This window comes from Pan troglodytes, chromosome 11 (genome assembly GCF_028858775.2).
Source record: "Pan troglodytes isolate AG18354 chromosome 11, NHGRI_mPanTro3-v2.0_pri, whole genome shotgun sequence".
Lineage (NCBI taxonomy): Eukaryota > Metazoa > Chordata > Mammalia > Primates > Hominidae > Pan > Pan troglodytes.
The window spans coordinates 49,902,937-49,920,452 of NC_072409.2; the positions used below are offsets into that span (position 1 = coordinate 49,902,937).

General features: G+C 44.7%; 1 protein-coding gene across 1 annotated transcript in view; it reads right to left on the reverse strand.

The window, feature by feature from the left end:
* Window positions 1-1,088: 1,088 nt before the first annotated feature.
* The window catches only part of NXNL2 (nucleoredoxin like 2), a 40,998-nt gene continuing 24,570 nt past the window's right edge, over window positions 1,089-17,516 (reverse strand). Inside the window, exons 2-3 of the mRNA XM_016961102.3 lie at window positions 5,791-5,912; window positions 1,089-1,795 (exon numbers count right to left, since the gene is read on the reverse strand). Of these exons, the coding sequence (XP_016816591.1) occupies window positions 5,807-5,912 (106 nt within the window). The 3' untranslated portion in view covers window positions 1,089-1,795; window positions 5,791-5,806. The remainder of the gene's footprint in view (window positions 1,796-5,790; window positions 5,913-17,516) is intronic.

The window sequence follows — 17,516 nt, forward strand, 5'->3', positions numbered from 1 at the left end:
CCGAGAAGAAGCACTTCATGGAGACACTCAGGCAGCAACATGGCAGGGGCTGTGTCTGGTGCTCAGGCTCTTACGTCCCAGAGAACCCAGAGGAAAGCAGGGCTGACCTCCCTGCCACGGGCTGCCTGTAGTCTACTCCATAGTCCCAGGAAAACAAGCTCTGCCCTTTCCCTTTGAGGGGCTGGTGGAGAAGGGAGCAGTCCCAGCCAAGAAGACACAAGTTGTCCTTCTAGGCTTGTGGGCCCCGAGGAATAGCTGCCCCTCCCGCACCTCCATTGGCCATTCTCCCTCTTCCCCTTCTCCCCTCAGGAGAGCAGACATGTCTCCCTTGTCACCTGCTAGCAAACTGGAAATCTCTCTCCCTCCTTCAGCAAGCACCCCTGGGAGACTTTATCTTCAGCAGACAAGCTCTTTGCTCACCCTGCACGGGGAGAATTCAAGAGGCCTTGGACGTCACGAGGAAACCTGGCCCACGTGGGAGCTGGGGGTCTAGGGCCACCACATAAGTGTGAGTCCCCAACGTGAGAAAGAAGCAGCCACCTGTTGAACCAGGTATAAAAGGAGTCGAGAAACCTTGAGAAGTCTAGGTCCATCGCTGTGGGTTCACATGTCGGGAGAGTCAAGCGCATTGGGTTTTTGTTTGTGGTTTTCAATATTTTGTTTGTTTGTTTGTTTTGTTTTCTTTTTGAGACGGAGTCTCACTCCGTCGCCCAGGCTGGAGTGCAGTGGTACGATCTCGGCTCACTGCAACCTCCATCTCCTGGGCTCAAGCAATTCTCCTGCTTCCGCCTCCCAAGTAGCTGGGATTACAGGTGCCCGCCACCACACCCAACTAATCTTTTGTATTTTTTAGTAGAGATGGGATTTCACCATGTTGGCCAGGCTGATCTCGAACTCCTGACCTCATGATTCACTTGCCTCAGTCTCCCAAAGTGCTGGGATTACAGGTGTGAGCCACCGTGCCTGGCCTAATTTTTTTATTTTTAATTTTTGTGGGTACATAGTAGGTGTGTATATTTATGGGGTACATGAGATGTTTTGATACAGGCATGCAATGCATAATAATCACATAATGAAGAATCGGAGTATTCATCCCCTCAAGCATTTATCTTTTGTGTTACAAACAATGCAATTATAGTTATTTTTAAATGTACAATTAAATGATTATTGACAGTAGTCACACTGTTGTGCTATCAAATATTAGGTCTTATTTATTCTTTGTATTTTTTTGTACCTATTAACCATTCCCACCTTCCTCCCAACCCCACTATCCTTTCCAGCTTCTGGTAACCAACCTTCTACTCTCTATGTCCAAGAGTTCAATTGTTTTGATCATTAGATCCCACAAATAAGTGAGAACATGTGATGTTTGTCTTTCTGTGCCTGGCTTATTTCACTTCACATAAGGGCCTCCTTTTCCATCTATATTATTGCAAATGACAGAATCTCATTTTTTTAATGGCTGAAGAGTACTCCATTGTGTATATGTACCACGTTTTCTTTATCCATTCATCTGTTGATGGACACTTAGGTTGCTTCCAAATCTTGGCTGTTGTGAACAGTGCTGCAATAAACATGGGGGTGCAGATACCTCTTCAATATACTGGCTTCCTTTTCCTTTCTTTTGGGTATATACCCAGCAGCAGGATTGCTGAGTCACATGGTCACAGCACATTGTTAATGAGCACAGACTCGCAGAATGCAGGACATGGATGGTGCGGGGGGAGAACAGCTGCACTCTCGGGGTGTCCAACTCCTCTTCAATATCTTTCCCTCACCTAATTCACAGCAATGGCTTCAAAGGAATAAGAAGGGGAGGGTGAGCTTAGTGCCAGATCTTTTAATGACCTCCTCTTAAGCTTAAAAATGCAGTTTCAAAATCAAAGAGTCCTACAAAAAGAAATTATTTAAGGTAAGTTATGCAACGTGTGCCCTTTGGAAAAGCAGCAATGTCCTTAGAGTTATGCCCCCAGGATGGTGGGGACAGGCCCTACATCTGCAAACACATGTGCTCAGACCACCTGGCCCCTGCCAGGATCCCCCGCCCCTGGCCGTCTGCAAGTTTCCAGTCTTCGCAAAAATCCATTCAAGTCTGGAAAACATTCCTCTCCCCCACAAGCCGGCTCCTTCCCTCTATTCAGATCAGCTAAAAATCCTCTTCCTAAGGATCCAGCCCCAAATATGCTGTATAAGGAAGTCCCCACCTCAAAATCTCCACTGCTCTATTTCTTACTGAAATTCCTGTGGACAAAGGACAGACAGAGCTCAACGTCATCTCTCTGCACACTGACATAAATGCATATCTAATTGCTTCCTTTGGAACGACTAATCAGAAACTCAAAAGAATGCAATCATTTGTCTCTTATCTACCTATGACTTGGAAGCCCCCTCCTTGCTTCGAGTTGTCCCTCCTTTCTGGACCAAACCAATGTACATCTTACATATATTGATTGATGTCTCATGTCTCCCTAAAATGTATAAAACTAAGCTGTGCCCTGACCACCTTGGGCATATGTCATCGGGACCTCCTGAGGCTGTGTCACAGGCATGTCCTTAACCTTGGCAAAATAAACTTCCTAAATTGATCGAGACTTGTCTCGGATACTCTTTGGTTTACAGTATGGTACCACATTTGTGTATCCATTCATCAATTGACAGACATATGGGTTGCTTCCAGTGTTTGACAATGGTGAATAATACTGCTATGAACATTTGTGTATATGCCTTTCTGGGGCATATGTTTTCAGTTCTCTTGGGTGTATATATATATATATAAATATATATATAAATATATATATATACACATATATATATAAATATATATATATACACATATATATATAAATATATATATACACATATATATATATGAGTGGAACTGCTAGACCATATGAAAACATTTAACTTTTTAAAGAAACCACTAAACTGTTTTACAAAGAGGCTGCACCATGTTACAATCCCAGCAGGAATACAGGTGTTCCAGAGGCTCCACATCCTCACCAATACTTGTTATTAACAGTCTTTCTCATTCTATCCATGCTAGTGGCAGGGAGGTGGTATCTCACGGTGCTTTTGATTTGCATTCATTTGATAACTACTAACGTTTAGCACTTCTTCACATACTTTTTGACCACTTGTGTATTTTCTTTGGAGAACTGTCTATACAGATCTTTTTTAAAATTGTGGCAAAATGCTCAAAACATAACACCATCCTAACCATTTTAGTGTACAGTTCAGCAGTGGTAAGTATATCTGCACTGTTGGGCAACCCATCTCCAGAACATTTTCATACCCACTAAAAACCGTGCCCCATTTCCCCTCCCCCTGCTCTTGGCAACCACCAGTCTACCATTTCCATGCATTCAACCACCTGCTCATGAGTGCAATGAGTAATTCTATTCAATCCCCTAGTGTGATGATCCTATATAAAACATGTCCATTTTATTATGGAACTCTTTGGGGCACCAATCTCTGTTAGAGCATTTCTCCAATATCACCCAAGATAGTATGAGTATTTCAAGTTTCAAGACTACTGTATGGCCAGGCACAGTGGCTCATGAGTGTAATCGCAGCACTTTGGAAGGCTGAGGCAGGGGGATCACTCGAGCCCAGGAGTTCAAAACCAACCTGGGCAACATGGCAAAACGCCTTCTCTACAAAAAATACAAAAATTAGCTGAGCATGGTGGTGCATACCTGTAGTCCCAGCTCTCCGGGAGGCTGAGGTAGGAGGACTGCCTGAGCCCAGGAGGTAGAGGCTGCAATGAGCTGAGATGTCACCACTGCACTCCAGCCTTGGTGACAGAGCAAGACCTTGTCTCAAAAAAAAAAAAATTGACTATTTTATGTCCTTCAGTCAATCATAGGAACAATTTCAATAAATGTTCAATAGCAAGCTAGTAATTGCCCCTCAGGTGGGAACTCCCTAGCCCACAGGTAAATCGGCCCTTCAGACAATATTAATTGGACACATTAATGGGAAGGAGCAAGATTACCCAGGCCCACACAGGGTGCTAATTTCAACAGTACAGAACAGAGGCTGCAGTGCTGGCAGCAAAGTCTCTGCACAATGGCCTCTTGTGGGACACAGACTGAGGCTTATGGCACCAGCCTGTGAGCACATCCCGGCCACACGTGAGTTAGATCCATCTCTGTCTTGGGCGCCTCTTCACCAGGAGGATTAAAGAATAATATCCAGGGTGCTGTCAAAGTGCCGGGCCTCCTTCTCCTAACTCAGATACTCTTAGGGTGACATGGGGGATGGAGAGCTAAAGTGTCCGTCATTAAAGCGAGGCTCAACCTCACCTCAGAGGGATACCCATGATCCCGCTTCACCTCCCAACACCCGGGTCGCAGCACAGGCCGATCACCCTGTGTTTTGCCAGGGTCGGCTGCTCCTTCCGGCCGGCAGGAGCTTCCGCTGCTGAGCATGTCGCCTGGTAGGGGCACGGCTCACCCGGTCTGAGGGCGTCTCCAAAGGCCCGTCATTCGTCACATGTGTGACTACCTGCAGGGTGTACTGTGCATGTTTAACACCCAGCTGCAGGAGGAGCCGCTACTTAGAAGTGTTGTCTGATTTCTGCTCTGTGAATACTCCCCCATGGCCCATTTCAGGCCCGTTTCCTACTATGGGTGGGAGGCCGAAGAAAGGTTCACAGGAGAGCCCTAGTTGCTGTCCCCACCTAGGATCTACTCCACCCATCCACAGAGTCAGAACATGTTTGTCCCAAGGGCAGGCACAAGGGCTGGGATAAAGAAAGCCCCCAGTAATACAATCGAGTGAATGAATGAGTGCACGCCCCAGAAACAACACTAACAAAAGTGTTAAAGGTTCTAGTGCTATTAGAACTGAACTTGGGGTCAGCTATTTAGGGACACGCCAACAGGAATCAGATGCATTCTGTCTGGAGGTGGGCTATGGGGGACTGAGGGAGGGAGAAACCGCCTTCTCTGGGCACATGCTTCTCAGCCTTGGGACACCTATTCACCTTCTCCATTTGTTTGGGGACCAGAAGCCACTCAAGTCTTCAAGGAAGAGATAAACATGGGCCCTGTGTGGCCACCCCCTCCCTGCGTGCCCTCTGATGGTGAAAATGTCTCTCTGAATAGATGTGGTCCTGGCTCTCCCGGCTGAAGGTCTCCAGTGGAGACGTTAAATGGGCAAGGCACAATTCTGAGGAGGACTGGCCTGAACCCCCGTCTTGCCCAGTGAGATGCCCCCAGGTGTTCAAGGATTCATGGTGGGACTGGGCCCCTCCTCCTGATGGAGCAAAGCTCTTGGTGAATTACACAGGACTGGACTAAACCTACTGACACAGGAACTTGCCATTTAGTTTAATTCAACCCTTGCTTGGAAACAGGAGCTCTTGCCATAGCAACGGTGGAATCACAAGATTCCCTGCCCACTCCACACGCGCAGCACAGTTACCAGAGCCAAATTGTGGTAGGAGAGAAAGAGAATTTCAACAGGAAAATAAAACATCAGTTCTGATTCTGCCAGCTAGCTTTAAGATTAATAAGGTATTTAAGATTTCCCCATGTACAGGCCTCAACATTCTTCCTGCACAGTGGAGGCATCTTCCAAAGCACCTATAGCTCCAAGCTCTGATCATTTGAAAGCATCAAAACAGGGCCAGGAGCTGTGGCTCACACATGTAATCCCAGCACTTTGGGAGGTCGAGGCGAGTGGATCACCTGAAGGTCAGGAGTTCGAGACCAGCCTGGACAACATGGTGAAACCCTGTCTCTACTAAAAATACAAAAAAAATTAGCCTGGCATGGTGGCACGCACCTGTAGTCCCAGATGCTCAGGAGGCTAAGGCTAGAGAATCACTTAAACCCAGGAGGCAAAGGTTGCAGTGAACTAAGATCACGCCACTGCACTCCAGCCTGGGCAACAGAGCGAGACTCCGTCTGAAAAAAGAAAAGAAAAGAAAGCATCAAAACAGTATTGGGGACCTGGCACCGGTGGTTCACGCCTGTAATCCCAGCACTTTGGGAGTCCAACTCGGGCGGATCACCTGAGGTCAGGAGTTTGAGACCAGCCTGGCCAACATGGTGAAACCCGGTCTCTACTGAAAATACAAAAATTAGCCAGGCATGGTGGTGCACTCCTGTAATCCCAGCTACTCAGGAGGCTGACGGAGAAGAATCGTTTGAACCCAGGAGGCGGAAGTTTCAGTGAGCCAAGATCCCGCCACTGCACTCTGGCCTGGGCGACAGAACAAGACTCCATCTCAAAAAACAAAACAAAACAAAAACCAGTATTGGGCTCTTCCTGTTAAATCTGAGATTCTCTGAAGCTAACCAAATGAACCAAGCATTTACATAATGTTTGCTGGGTGCTGGATGCCCTTCTAAGAAGTCTGCATATATTCACAATCCATCTATTCCCCCAACAGCCTTATGAGATAGGTGTGATCATTATCTCCATTTTACAAATGAGGAAACTGAGGCATGATGAGGTAAACAAACTTGCCCAGGAGTTTGCATTTAAATAAAGGATTCAAACCTAGTACATCTCCATATTCTATTCACCAAAAAGGAAAGTACATCTTTGAAAATTAAAAACAAGTAAAACCTGCCAGGCATGGTGGCTCACGCCTGTAATCCCAGCACTTTGGGAGGCCAAGGCATGGGGATCGCTTGAGGTCTGGAATTTGAGATCAGCCTGGCCAACATGGTGAAACCTCATCTCTACGAAAATGCCAAAATTAGCCGGACATGGTGGCACGTGCCTGTAATCCCAGCTTTTTGGGAGGCTGAGGCAAGAGGATCACTTGAACCTGGGAGGCAGACATTGCAGTGGGCTGAGATCACAACCCTGCACTCCAGCCTGGACAACAGAGCCAGACTCTGTCTCAAAAATAAAAATAAAAATAAAAATAAAAAAATTAATTAATTTAAAAAAATAAAAACAAGCCAAACCAAGAGTGACACCCTATGAAAAACCACCGAGTACACTGCAAACTACGCAGGTGAGTGGACAAAGCCCTGAATGGGCATGGAGGTTTGCAGATATGAGGCGCCCTGCAGAGGTCTGCAGAAAAGACAGCACATTGCTGGGAATGGCAAGATCTGGGGGCAAAAAGTGCAGAAGAAATAGCATACAAAAAACAATCTCTGCAAATAACCTAAATAAAATATTAGCAAATCTAACTCTAAAACATATTAAAATAATAATAAATCATGGCCAAATAGAATTTATCCCACAGGAATGCAAGGTAAATTCAAATTAAGAATCTATTAACACAATTCACTATATTAATAAGTCAAAGAAGAAAAAACCACATAATTGTCTGCATACAGCTAAAATGGCACTTTAAAAATTCAGAATTCCTGATTAAAATTTTAAAACACTTAATAACAATAAGTGCATATTATGATACAAAGCATATCTTAAACCAAAAATAAGTATTAAACTTGATATCAAAACATCAGACATTTTCATTATGTCTCTGCCATTATTAAATGTCAATTTAAGGCAAGAGAAAACCCGAAGAGATGAAAAATTATACTAAGGAAGGCAAAATTGAAAGATGGCACCTCCATGTGCTTGGGAAATCCAGATACAACTGAAATGCCTTAAAAACAATAAGGTTGCTGGCAAGAAACTACATACTGCACAGAACTTCTTTTCTATATATAAAGTTTGAAGGAAGAAAAAAAGGAAGAAAGGATTATCTTTACAATGGCAACAGCAACAACATATGTGAAAAGTTACAAGCCATGCAGACTTGTATGGAAAAATCATTAAAACTCCAGCAAGTGGGCCAGGCATGGTGGCTTACACCTGTAATCCCAATATTTTGGGAGGCCAAGGCAGGAGGACCATTTGAGACCAGGAGTATGAGACCAGCCTGGGCAACATGGCGAAACCCAGTCTCCACAAAAAAAATACAAAAAAATTATCCTGTGTGGCGGTGCATGCCTGTATTCCCAGCTACTCAGGAGGCTGAAGTGGAAATATCGCTTGAGCCTGAGAGGTTGAGGCTGCAGTGAGCCATGATTGTGCCACTGTACTCCAGCCTGGGTGAGAGTGAGGCGTTGTCCAAGAAAAAAAAATTCATCAAGAGATGTAAAACAAAATTTGAATAAAAGATATCTCAGATCTTCTTGCTGGATCAAAGCCTCCATAATGTAACCAAGTGGGTTCTCATCAAACCATATTATAAATGAATGTGAAATAAATGTGGATTCATGTAAAAACAACAGGATTCTCTTCTGAACTACATACTGACATTTAGCTTATTGCAGAAAAACTAAACATGTGAGAATACCCAAGGAAGTTCTGCAAAAGAAGAGAAAACAGGGAAGATTTGCTCTACCAGATGATAAAACGTTATAATGATACAGAAAATCCAATAGCTTGATAGGACAAACAGATTGACGGACTACTTGGAAAGACCAGAAAGAGGCCCAAGTATAAACATAAATATGGAAAGATAATGCCAGATGCAGGTGACTCTTAGAGTTTGAGGTTGTGGCCCCCAGTGCTGATCCCCTGGGGGGCCCAGTGTCCCCTCAGTCTTTTCAGTGGCACCAGGCCTGCCTCTCACCCTCCCCGGTGCGGAGCTGGGTCCATGGCTGTCTGGCCAGGGACGACACCCCCGGGCTCTCTCTACTCAAGTACAGCCATGTGACCAAGTCTTGGCCAGAGAGAGGAAAGCAGAAGTTCTGAGTGTGGATCCCCCTGTGCCATCCCATTCAGTAGCCACTAGCCACATGTGGGCATTTAAATTTAAATTTAAATTTAAATTAATTAAAATAAGACATTGTTAAAGATGCAGTTAGTTGCACTAGCCATATTTCTTGTGCTCAGATAGTTGCATGTGCCTGCGGCTGCAGTGCTGGGCTATAGGGAATTCTGTGTACTTGATCATCTCTAACTTAAAAGCAAGTCACTTCCCCTGGGTATCCCCTAGCCCAGCGTGGCTCCACCCACGGTAGTAACCATCTGTGGTCACACAGTAAGAACACAACCTTAGGGGCAGGGTTGGGACTGGGTGAGGCAAGTCACGTACCTAGGTTGCAAAATTTAAGGAGGGACTGGCACCCAGCATCACCCAAGTGAGGGCCCCCCTGAATTCTGAGCATCAGTACCTCCTTCAACTCAGGCTGGTCTTGGTCCTGCTGTAGGGAGTGGAGAGCAACCCGATGCAGAGAGCCTAGGGGTTGGCCTGGAGTCTGGGCTGCTCCCCACACAGAGAAGAAAGGCCCAAGTACTTAAGTCACAGCTCCAGGCCCTTGTGGTATAAGTGAGAGATTAGTGCCTTACATATTAGTGTCTTATTTTATTAGCGGGAGAAAGACAGATTATTCCCTAAGTCAGAATGGGACAACTGGCACACTGTTTAGAAAAACAGAGATGAATCATTTTTTTACTCTTTCACCAATTCATCTTGAAGTTAATTGTAGTCCAACAAAAGTCCTGGTTGGCATATATATGAGGATATTTATTGAAGTAAAAGTTAAAGACTGGCATCAATTCTATCAACCAAGGACTGTAGAGAATAAATTATAGTATACCCACTTTAACATGCTGCATAGACATTAAAAAGAATTCAAGCCCAGGCGCGGTGGCTCACGCCTCTAATCCCAGCACTTTGGGAGGCTGAGGCGGGCAAATCACGAAGTCAAGAGTTGGAGACAAGCCTGGCCAACATGGTGAAACCCTGTCTGTACTAAAAATACAAAAATTAGCTGGGGATGGCGGCAGGCGCCTGTAATCCCAGCTACTCAGGAGGTTGAGGCCGGAGAATGGATTGAACCTGGGAGGCAGAGGTTGCAGTGAACCTAGGTTACATCATTGCACTCCAGCCTGGGCAACAGAGCAAGACTCCCCCAGAGAAAAAAAAGAATTCAATAAGTCAGCAAATAGTTATAGAGAATCTACTATGTACCAGTTCTATCAACCAGGCAGATGGAAGTTCTGCTCTCAAAGAAGTCACAGTCTGTCTGTGGAGAAAGAAAACATATTAGATGATAGATAGATAGATAGATAGATAGATAGATAGATAGATAGATAGATGATAGATAGATGATAGATAGATAGGTGATAGATAATAGATGATAGATTAGAAATGATAGAGCTAGATTAGATAGATAGATAGATAGATAGATAGATAGATAGATAGATGATAGATAGATAATAGGCTAGATAGAAAGATAGATAATATACCATTTTCAATAGCATCAAAAGAAATAAAATACTTAGGAATAAATGTAACTAAAAAGATGAAAGACTTGAACACTGAAAACTACAAAACTTTGATGAAAGAAGTTCAGTAAGTGGTGTTGGGAAAACCAGAAAAGAATGAAACATGCAAAAGAATGAAATGTGTCCTTTGTCTACACCATACACAAAAATCAACTCAAAATGGATTAAAGATTTAAATATAAGACCTGAAACTGTAAAACTCCTAAAAGAAAACATAAGGGATCAGCCAGGCGCAGTGGCTCATGCCTGTAATCCCAGAACTTTCGGAGGCCGAGCTGGGTGGATCACCTGAGGTCAGGAGTTTGAGACCAGCCTGGTCAACATGGTGAAACCCTGTCTCTACTAAAAATATAAAAATTAGCCGGGTGTGGTGGTGCGTGCCTGCAGTCCCAGCTACTCAGGAGGCTGAGGCAGGAGAATTGCTTGAACCCGGAAGGCAGAGGTTGTCATGTTGTCATGAGCTGAGTTCATGCCACTGCACTCCAGCCTGAGTAACAGACCAAGACTCCATCTCAAAAAAAAAAAAGAGAAAAAAAAAAAAGAAAAGAAAACATAAGGGAAATCTTCATGACATTGGCCTTGGCAATGATTTAATGGATCTGGCACTAAAAGCACAGATAACTAAGGCAAAAATAGACAAGTGGGATTACATCAAACTAAAAAGCTTCAACACAGCAAAGAAAACAATCAACAGAGTGAAAAGGCAACCTATGCAATGGGAGAAAATATCTGTAAACTGTATATCTGATAAGAGGCTGATTTCCAAAGCATATAGGAATTCATAAAACTCAATAGTAAAAGCAAAACAAAAAATTAATAACTCAATTAAAAATGGGATTAGGACTTGAATAGGCACTTCTCCAAAAACATACAAATGGCAAACAGGTATATGAAAAGATTTTCAACATCACTAATTATCAGGGAAATGCAAATCAAAACCACAATGAGATATCACCTCACACTTGTTAGAATGGCTATTATTAACAACAACAAAAATACAAGTGTTGGCTGGGCACGGTGGCTCATGCCTGTAATCTCAGCACTTTGGGAGACCGAGGTGGGTGGATCACATGAGTTCAGAAGCTCAAGAACAGCCTGGCCAATGTGGTGAAACCCTCTCTCTACTAAAAATACAAAATTAGCCAGGTGTGGTGTCCCGCACCTGTAATCCCAGCTACTCAGGAGGCTGAGACAGGAGAATCACTTGAATCCGGGAGGCAGAGGCTGCAGTGAGCCAAGATCATGCCACTGCACTCCAGCCTGGGCAAGACAGAGAAAGACTCTGTCTCAAAAATTTAAAAAAATTAAAATTAAAATACAAGTGTTAGAGAGGATGTGGAATAATTGGAACCCTTGTACCCAGTTGTTGGCAACGCAAAATGATGCAGCTGCTATGGAAAACAATATGGAACAATTCCTCAAAAAATTAAAAGTAGAACTCTCATATGATCCAGCAATCCTACTTCTTGGTATTTATCCAAAAGAATTGAGATCAGGATCTCAGAAAGATATCTGCAGTCCCATGTCCCCTGCAGCATTATTCACAATAGCCAAGATGGAAACATAACCATCATGTCCATCGACAGATGAATGGATAAAACATGTGGTACACACATACAATGGAATATTATCCAGCCTTACAAAAGAGGGAAATCTTGCCATTTGTGACAATACAAATGAACCTTGAGGATATCATGCTCAGTGGAATAAACCAGGTGCAGAAGGACAAATACTGCACGATTCCACTTACAGGAGGTGTCTAAAGTAGTCAAACTCACAGGAATAGAGTAGAATGGTGGTTGCCAGAGGCTGGGGGAGGAGAAAATGGGAGGTTGCTACTCAATGGATATAAAGTTTCATCTGTGCCACATGAATAAGTTCTAGAGATCTGCTCCAAGACATTGTGCCTGTAGTTGGCAATACTGTATTGTCAACTAGAAATCTGTTAAGAGAGATCTTATGTGAAGTCTTCTTACAAAAATAAAATCAAAATAAGAATCAAGAGATCTAAAGAAAAAGAAATATTAGTAAATGTATAATAGACAGATGGTTGACAGAGATAAAGATAGATGAGAAAGAGAAAGGTAAATAAAAGACAGATAATAGATTAGACAGATTAATAGATACAGCTGGGCACAGTGGCTCACGCCTGTAATCCCAGCACTTTGGGAGGCCGAGGCGAGTGGATCACCTGAGGTCGGGAGTTCAAGACCAGCCTGACCAACATGGAGAAACCCCGTCTCTACTAAAAATAAAAAATAAGCTGGGCATGGTAGCACATGCCTGTAATCCCAGCTACATCAGAGGCTGAGGTAGGAGAATCACTTGAACCCTGGAGGCGGAGGTTGCAGTGAGCTGAGATGGTGCCACTGCACTCCAGCCTGGGCGACAAGAGTGAAACTCCATCTCAAAAAATAAATAAATAAATATATAAATAGATACATATGTACATACATTGTACATATATACATGATAGATAATAGATGACAGATAAATAGATGATAGCTATAAATAGACAGATAGATAGATAGATGATTGATAGATAGATAGATGATAGATAGATAGATAGATAGATAGATAGATAGATAGATAGATAGATAGATAGATAGACAACATCAGAGAAAAGCTTTTTTTTTTTTTCAAATGGAGTTTCGCTCTTGTCCCCCAGGCTGGAGTGCAATGGTGCAATCTCAGCTCACTGCAACCTCTGCCTCCCAGGTTCAAGCGATTCTTCTGCCTCAGCCTCCTGAGTAGCTGGGATTACAGACACATGCCACCACACCCAGCTAATTTTTTTATTTTTAGTAGAGACAGGGTTTCACCATGTTGGCCAGGCTGGTCTCAAACTCCTGACCTTAAGTGATCCACCCACTTTGGCCTCCCAAAGTGCTAGAATTACAGGTGTGAACCACCGCGCCCGGCCCAGAGAAGGGCTTTGATGAAACTCAAGCACGCTGGAAGTCAGGTGCCATTTTTGAATGGGAGGGTCAGGGAAGGGTCCTCTGAGGAGATATTTAGGCAGAGGTGTGAACAATTGGAAAGAGTGATGACTGCAAAGAGGTGGGGAAGGATGCTCCCGAGAGAACGCCCAGCCAGCCACAAGCTCTTGAGAGGAGAGGGTGGTGTGTCTGGAGGGGAGAAAGGGAGGTGCAGAGAAATAGGGGAGCAGCAGGGTGGTTGGGAGAGGACTGGACTTTAGTCTAAAGGCACTGAGAAGCAGCAACACCACATGATCCAATTTAAACCTCAGAAGGCTCATTTGAGTGGCTGTATGGGCAAAGCATTATAGGGAGTCCGGAGTGAGTACTGGGAATCCAGCGGAGAGCCCACTGTGACCACGCAAGTGAGAGGCTGAGGGGCGCAAGGAGGGTGGGAGTGGGCGGTTCGAGATAGATGCCTCCTAAAGCACCGGGTGTGGGATGTGAAGAACAGCAGGCACTGGAGATGACTCCACAGCTTTTGACCTGAGCTACGGGAAGTCAGGAGAAGAACTAATGTATGAATATAAAGTAATCAGCAACAGATGCTGCGACGTGAGAAATTCAGGGTGCAGAAAAGTTAGAATAGAAAGTCGCCAAGTGCACACACGTGTGTGTGTACACACATATGTGTGAGCATGCATGTGCACGAGCATACATGTGTATGTCTGTTCATTGTGTCCATTACCACAAACAGGAATCAAGTCGGTCTATCTCTGTATTCTGACCCCAGACCCATATGTGGTAAGCCCTCAGTCTGTTTATTTTATTTTTATTTTTATTTTTGAGATGGAGTCTCGTTCTGTCACCAGGCTGGATTGCAGTGGCATGATCTCGGCTCACTGCAACCTCCGCCTCCTGGGTTCAAGCGATTCTCCTGCCTCAGCCTCCCGAGTAGCTGGGACTACAGGTGTGTGCCACCACGCCCAGCTAATTTTTGTATTTTTAGTAGAAACAGGGTTTCACCATGTTGGCCAGGATGGTCTCGATCTCTTGACCTTGTGATCCACCTGCCTTGGCCTCCCGAAGTGTTGGGATTTTGTCAATAAGCAAAATTTCCTCTGCCTTCTGTCCTACTATTTGTATGTCTCTTAATGCCTCACTACAATTTTTTTTTTTTTTTGAGGCAGAGTCTTGCCCTGTCACCCAGGCTGGAGTGCAGTGGCATAATCTCAGCTCACTGCAACCTCCACCCCCCGGGTTCAAGTGATTCTCCTACGTCAGCCTCCTAAGTAGCTGGTATTATGGGCCACGCCACCAAGCCTGGCTAATTTTTGTATTTTTAGTAGAAATGGGGTTTCACAATGTTGGCCAGGCTGGTCCTGAACTCCTGACCTCAAGTGATCCACCCACCTCGGCCTCCCAAAGTGCTGGGATGAGCCACCGCTCCCAGTCTCCTTACTACAATTTAAATTGCTTTTCTTTCTTTCTTTTTTCATTTTTTATTTGAAAGTTAACAGAAATGAAGGGCCTGATGGATTTTCACAAAGTGAACACACCCATGTAACCAGCACCTAGATGGAGATGCAGAGCACCTCCAGCACTCCCAGCCGCCCCCAGCCGCACCCTTGGGTGCCCTTTGCATTTCTAACCACCCCTCCACCAAGAGTGAGCACTATCTGACTTTTAACAAACACAGATCAATTTTCTCTGCTTTTGTATTTTCTATCAATGGAAACATACAGTATGTACTCTGTGTGCCTGGCTCCTTTTCCTCCACATTAATTGTTGAGATTCATCTCTATTGTATGTAGTTGTAGGTTGTCCCTGTGTAGTATCATGTTGTGTAAATATACTACAAACGATTTACGCATTCTACTTCTGAGGGGTGATGGAGCTATTCCCAGTCAGGACCTGTTACAACTAGTGCTGCTATGCACATTCCTGGTCGTGTCTTTGGGTAACATAGGATCTGTTGGGATACACCTTGGAATTCCTAGATGTGCAATTTTTCGGCTTTAGGACAATCAGCCAAATTCAATTTCTCAAATGGCTGTATGAGTCTGCATCCCCACCAGCAGCACAAAGACTTCCAGTTATTCCACCTCTTCTCCTGAGCTTGGCTTTCCCACCTTTAGGATCAGAGTCCTTCTGGTGGGTGTGCACCAGTGTCACGTCATGGCTGGTGTGGTTGGTTTCTAATCCTCTGGGCGGAGGTTCTCGGCACATTGGGATTACTGTCCACACAAGGCTCCTCTCTTGTTATTGGTGCTTGCTTATTTATGCCCCTTTGTATCCCCACACCCCTACCTTTCCCCCTCCTCCAGCATTAGGAATTCACTCTAAGGCTTTTATTGTGTAGACTGGTTTGTGTGTGTCATTGTCCCATGTATTAGTCAGGGTTCTCCTAGAGGGACAGAACTAATTAGACAGATAGATGATAGGTAGATAGAAGATAGATAGATAGATAGATAGATAGATAGATAGATAGATAGAAGATAGATTGATCGATAGATTGATAGATAGATGATAGATAAGAGGAGTTTATTAAGTATTAATTTACACAATCACAAGGTTCCACAATAGGCTGTCTGCAAGCTGAGGAGCAAGGAGAGACAGTCCGGGTCCCTAAACTGAAGAACTTGGAGTCTGATGTTTGAGGGCAGGAAGCATCCAGCATGGGAGAAAGATGTAGGCTGGGAGGCTAGGCCCGTTCCATCTCTTCATGTGTTTCTGCCTGCTTTATATTCGCTGGCAGCTGATTAGATGGTGCCCACCTGACTAAGGTGACTGCCTTCCCCAGCCCACTGACTCAAATGTTAATCTCCTTTGGCAACACCCTCACAGACACACCCAGGATCAATACTGCATCCTTCAATCCAATCAAGTCGACACTCAGTATTAACCATCACACCCCATATGTGGGGTCTTCTTGTGTGTGTACATATATTTTTAATTGCATAAAAATAATGTTGCACACCTATCTCATGAATCATCTTGTGTTTTGCTTTCCTCCCCCAGCGCAGTGCTCTCAATATCCATCCCTGCTGCTGTGGGGTCAGATTCTGGGTCTCAGCCCAAGGCCACTCCTCTCTACTCTACACTGTGATGCTGGAAATGAGAACCTATAGTGACGTTCAACATTCCCAGGCTTGTTGTTTGCAGCTTCCTAAATCTTCTTTCTTTTTTTTAGCGACTGGGTCTTACTATGTTGCCCAGGCTAGACTTGGACTCAAACTCCTGAGCTCAAGCGATCTCCAACCTCAGCATCCACAATAGCAGGGATTTACAATGCACAGCACTGCACCTGGCCTGTGTCTTCTTTGCTCTTGAACCTTGCATAGCCAAGATACTTCTGCATGCTCTTCTCTCTGTTTGTCGCAGGTAGTGCAGTTTCCCTTTTCTAATTGATTCTGTTACGCTTCATAAACATCTAGTCCCCTGCACTCTAGATGCTGCATCCACCATGTGGATCTTTGCTTTGGTGGACACCCAGGCCCCTCCAGTTCCAGAGATGTCCCGGCAATCCATTTTTCCGATGACAAGTGAGGTTTAGCATCTCCTCGTGGGGGCGTCAGCCTTTCCGTCTCTTTTCTGTGGCTTGCCAGTTTGTGTTTTTGTCTAGTACTGGGTAGGAGTTCCAACAAGCAGAAGGGCTGAGTGGGCAATGACAGGATCTCAGGGGAGAACCTCCCGCTGGCAGAAAGATGCATCCACATCCAGAGGTCCAGGAAGGGCTGTCTTGCAAAAGTGACCAGGCCTTTTTTCATCATCTTCACTGAGGCCAGAATTTACTGGGAATTGTTTGAACTGCTGCCTAAGGATGTGTATTAGGTTCCTGATGATAAAAGACAGGAAGACCCTGCAATTATTCCCAGGGAAAACTACAGACCTCCTTCCATGAGCCCCACTAGATCTGGAGGCCACGCAGCAGGGCCAGGACAGGGCAGGCCATGAAGGTTAACCCGAAAAGGTTTTAGAAACCCTCCAGACACTCACATCCTGTGTTTACATATGTCCCATTTCAGCCAAACCTTTTACGTTCTCAGGACAGGCTGACTTCATAAAACCTGCCACTTGGTGGCTTTGCTCTGTATGAGAAGTGGAAATGGCCAGGAAGGGCACTGGCTGGTCCTGAAAGATGGACACACACACTCTTTCTACTGAGGCCATTTGTTTTGCAATTTCAGGGTAGAGGGACTTACTGGTCGTGATTGTTCTGAAGTGTGGGATTTAAACAAACTGGGCGAGTAGAATGAGGCTCTGACCACAGGCAGTGCATGGAGTGTGGATTCTGTGCTCAGAGTCTGGCTCAGGGACCTGCTGCAGTAGCTGGCCACCTAGGCCCTTGAATCCCCATTCAAGGGACAGGCCTACGGA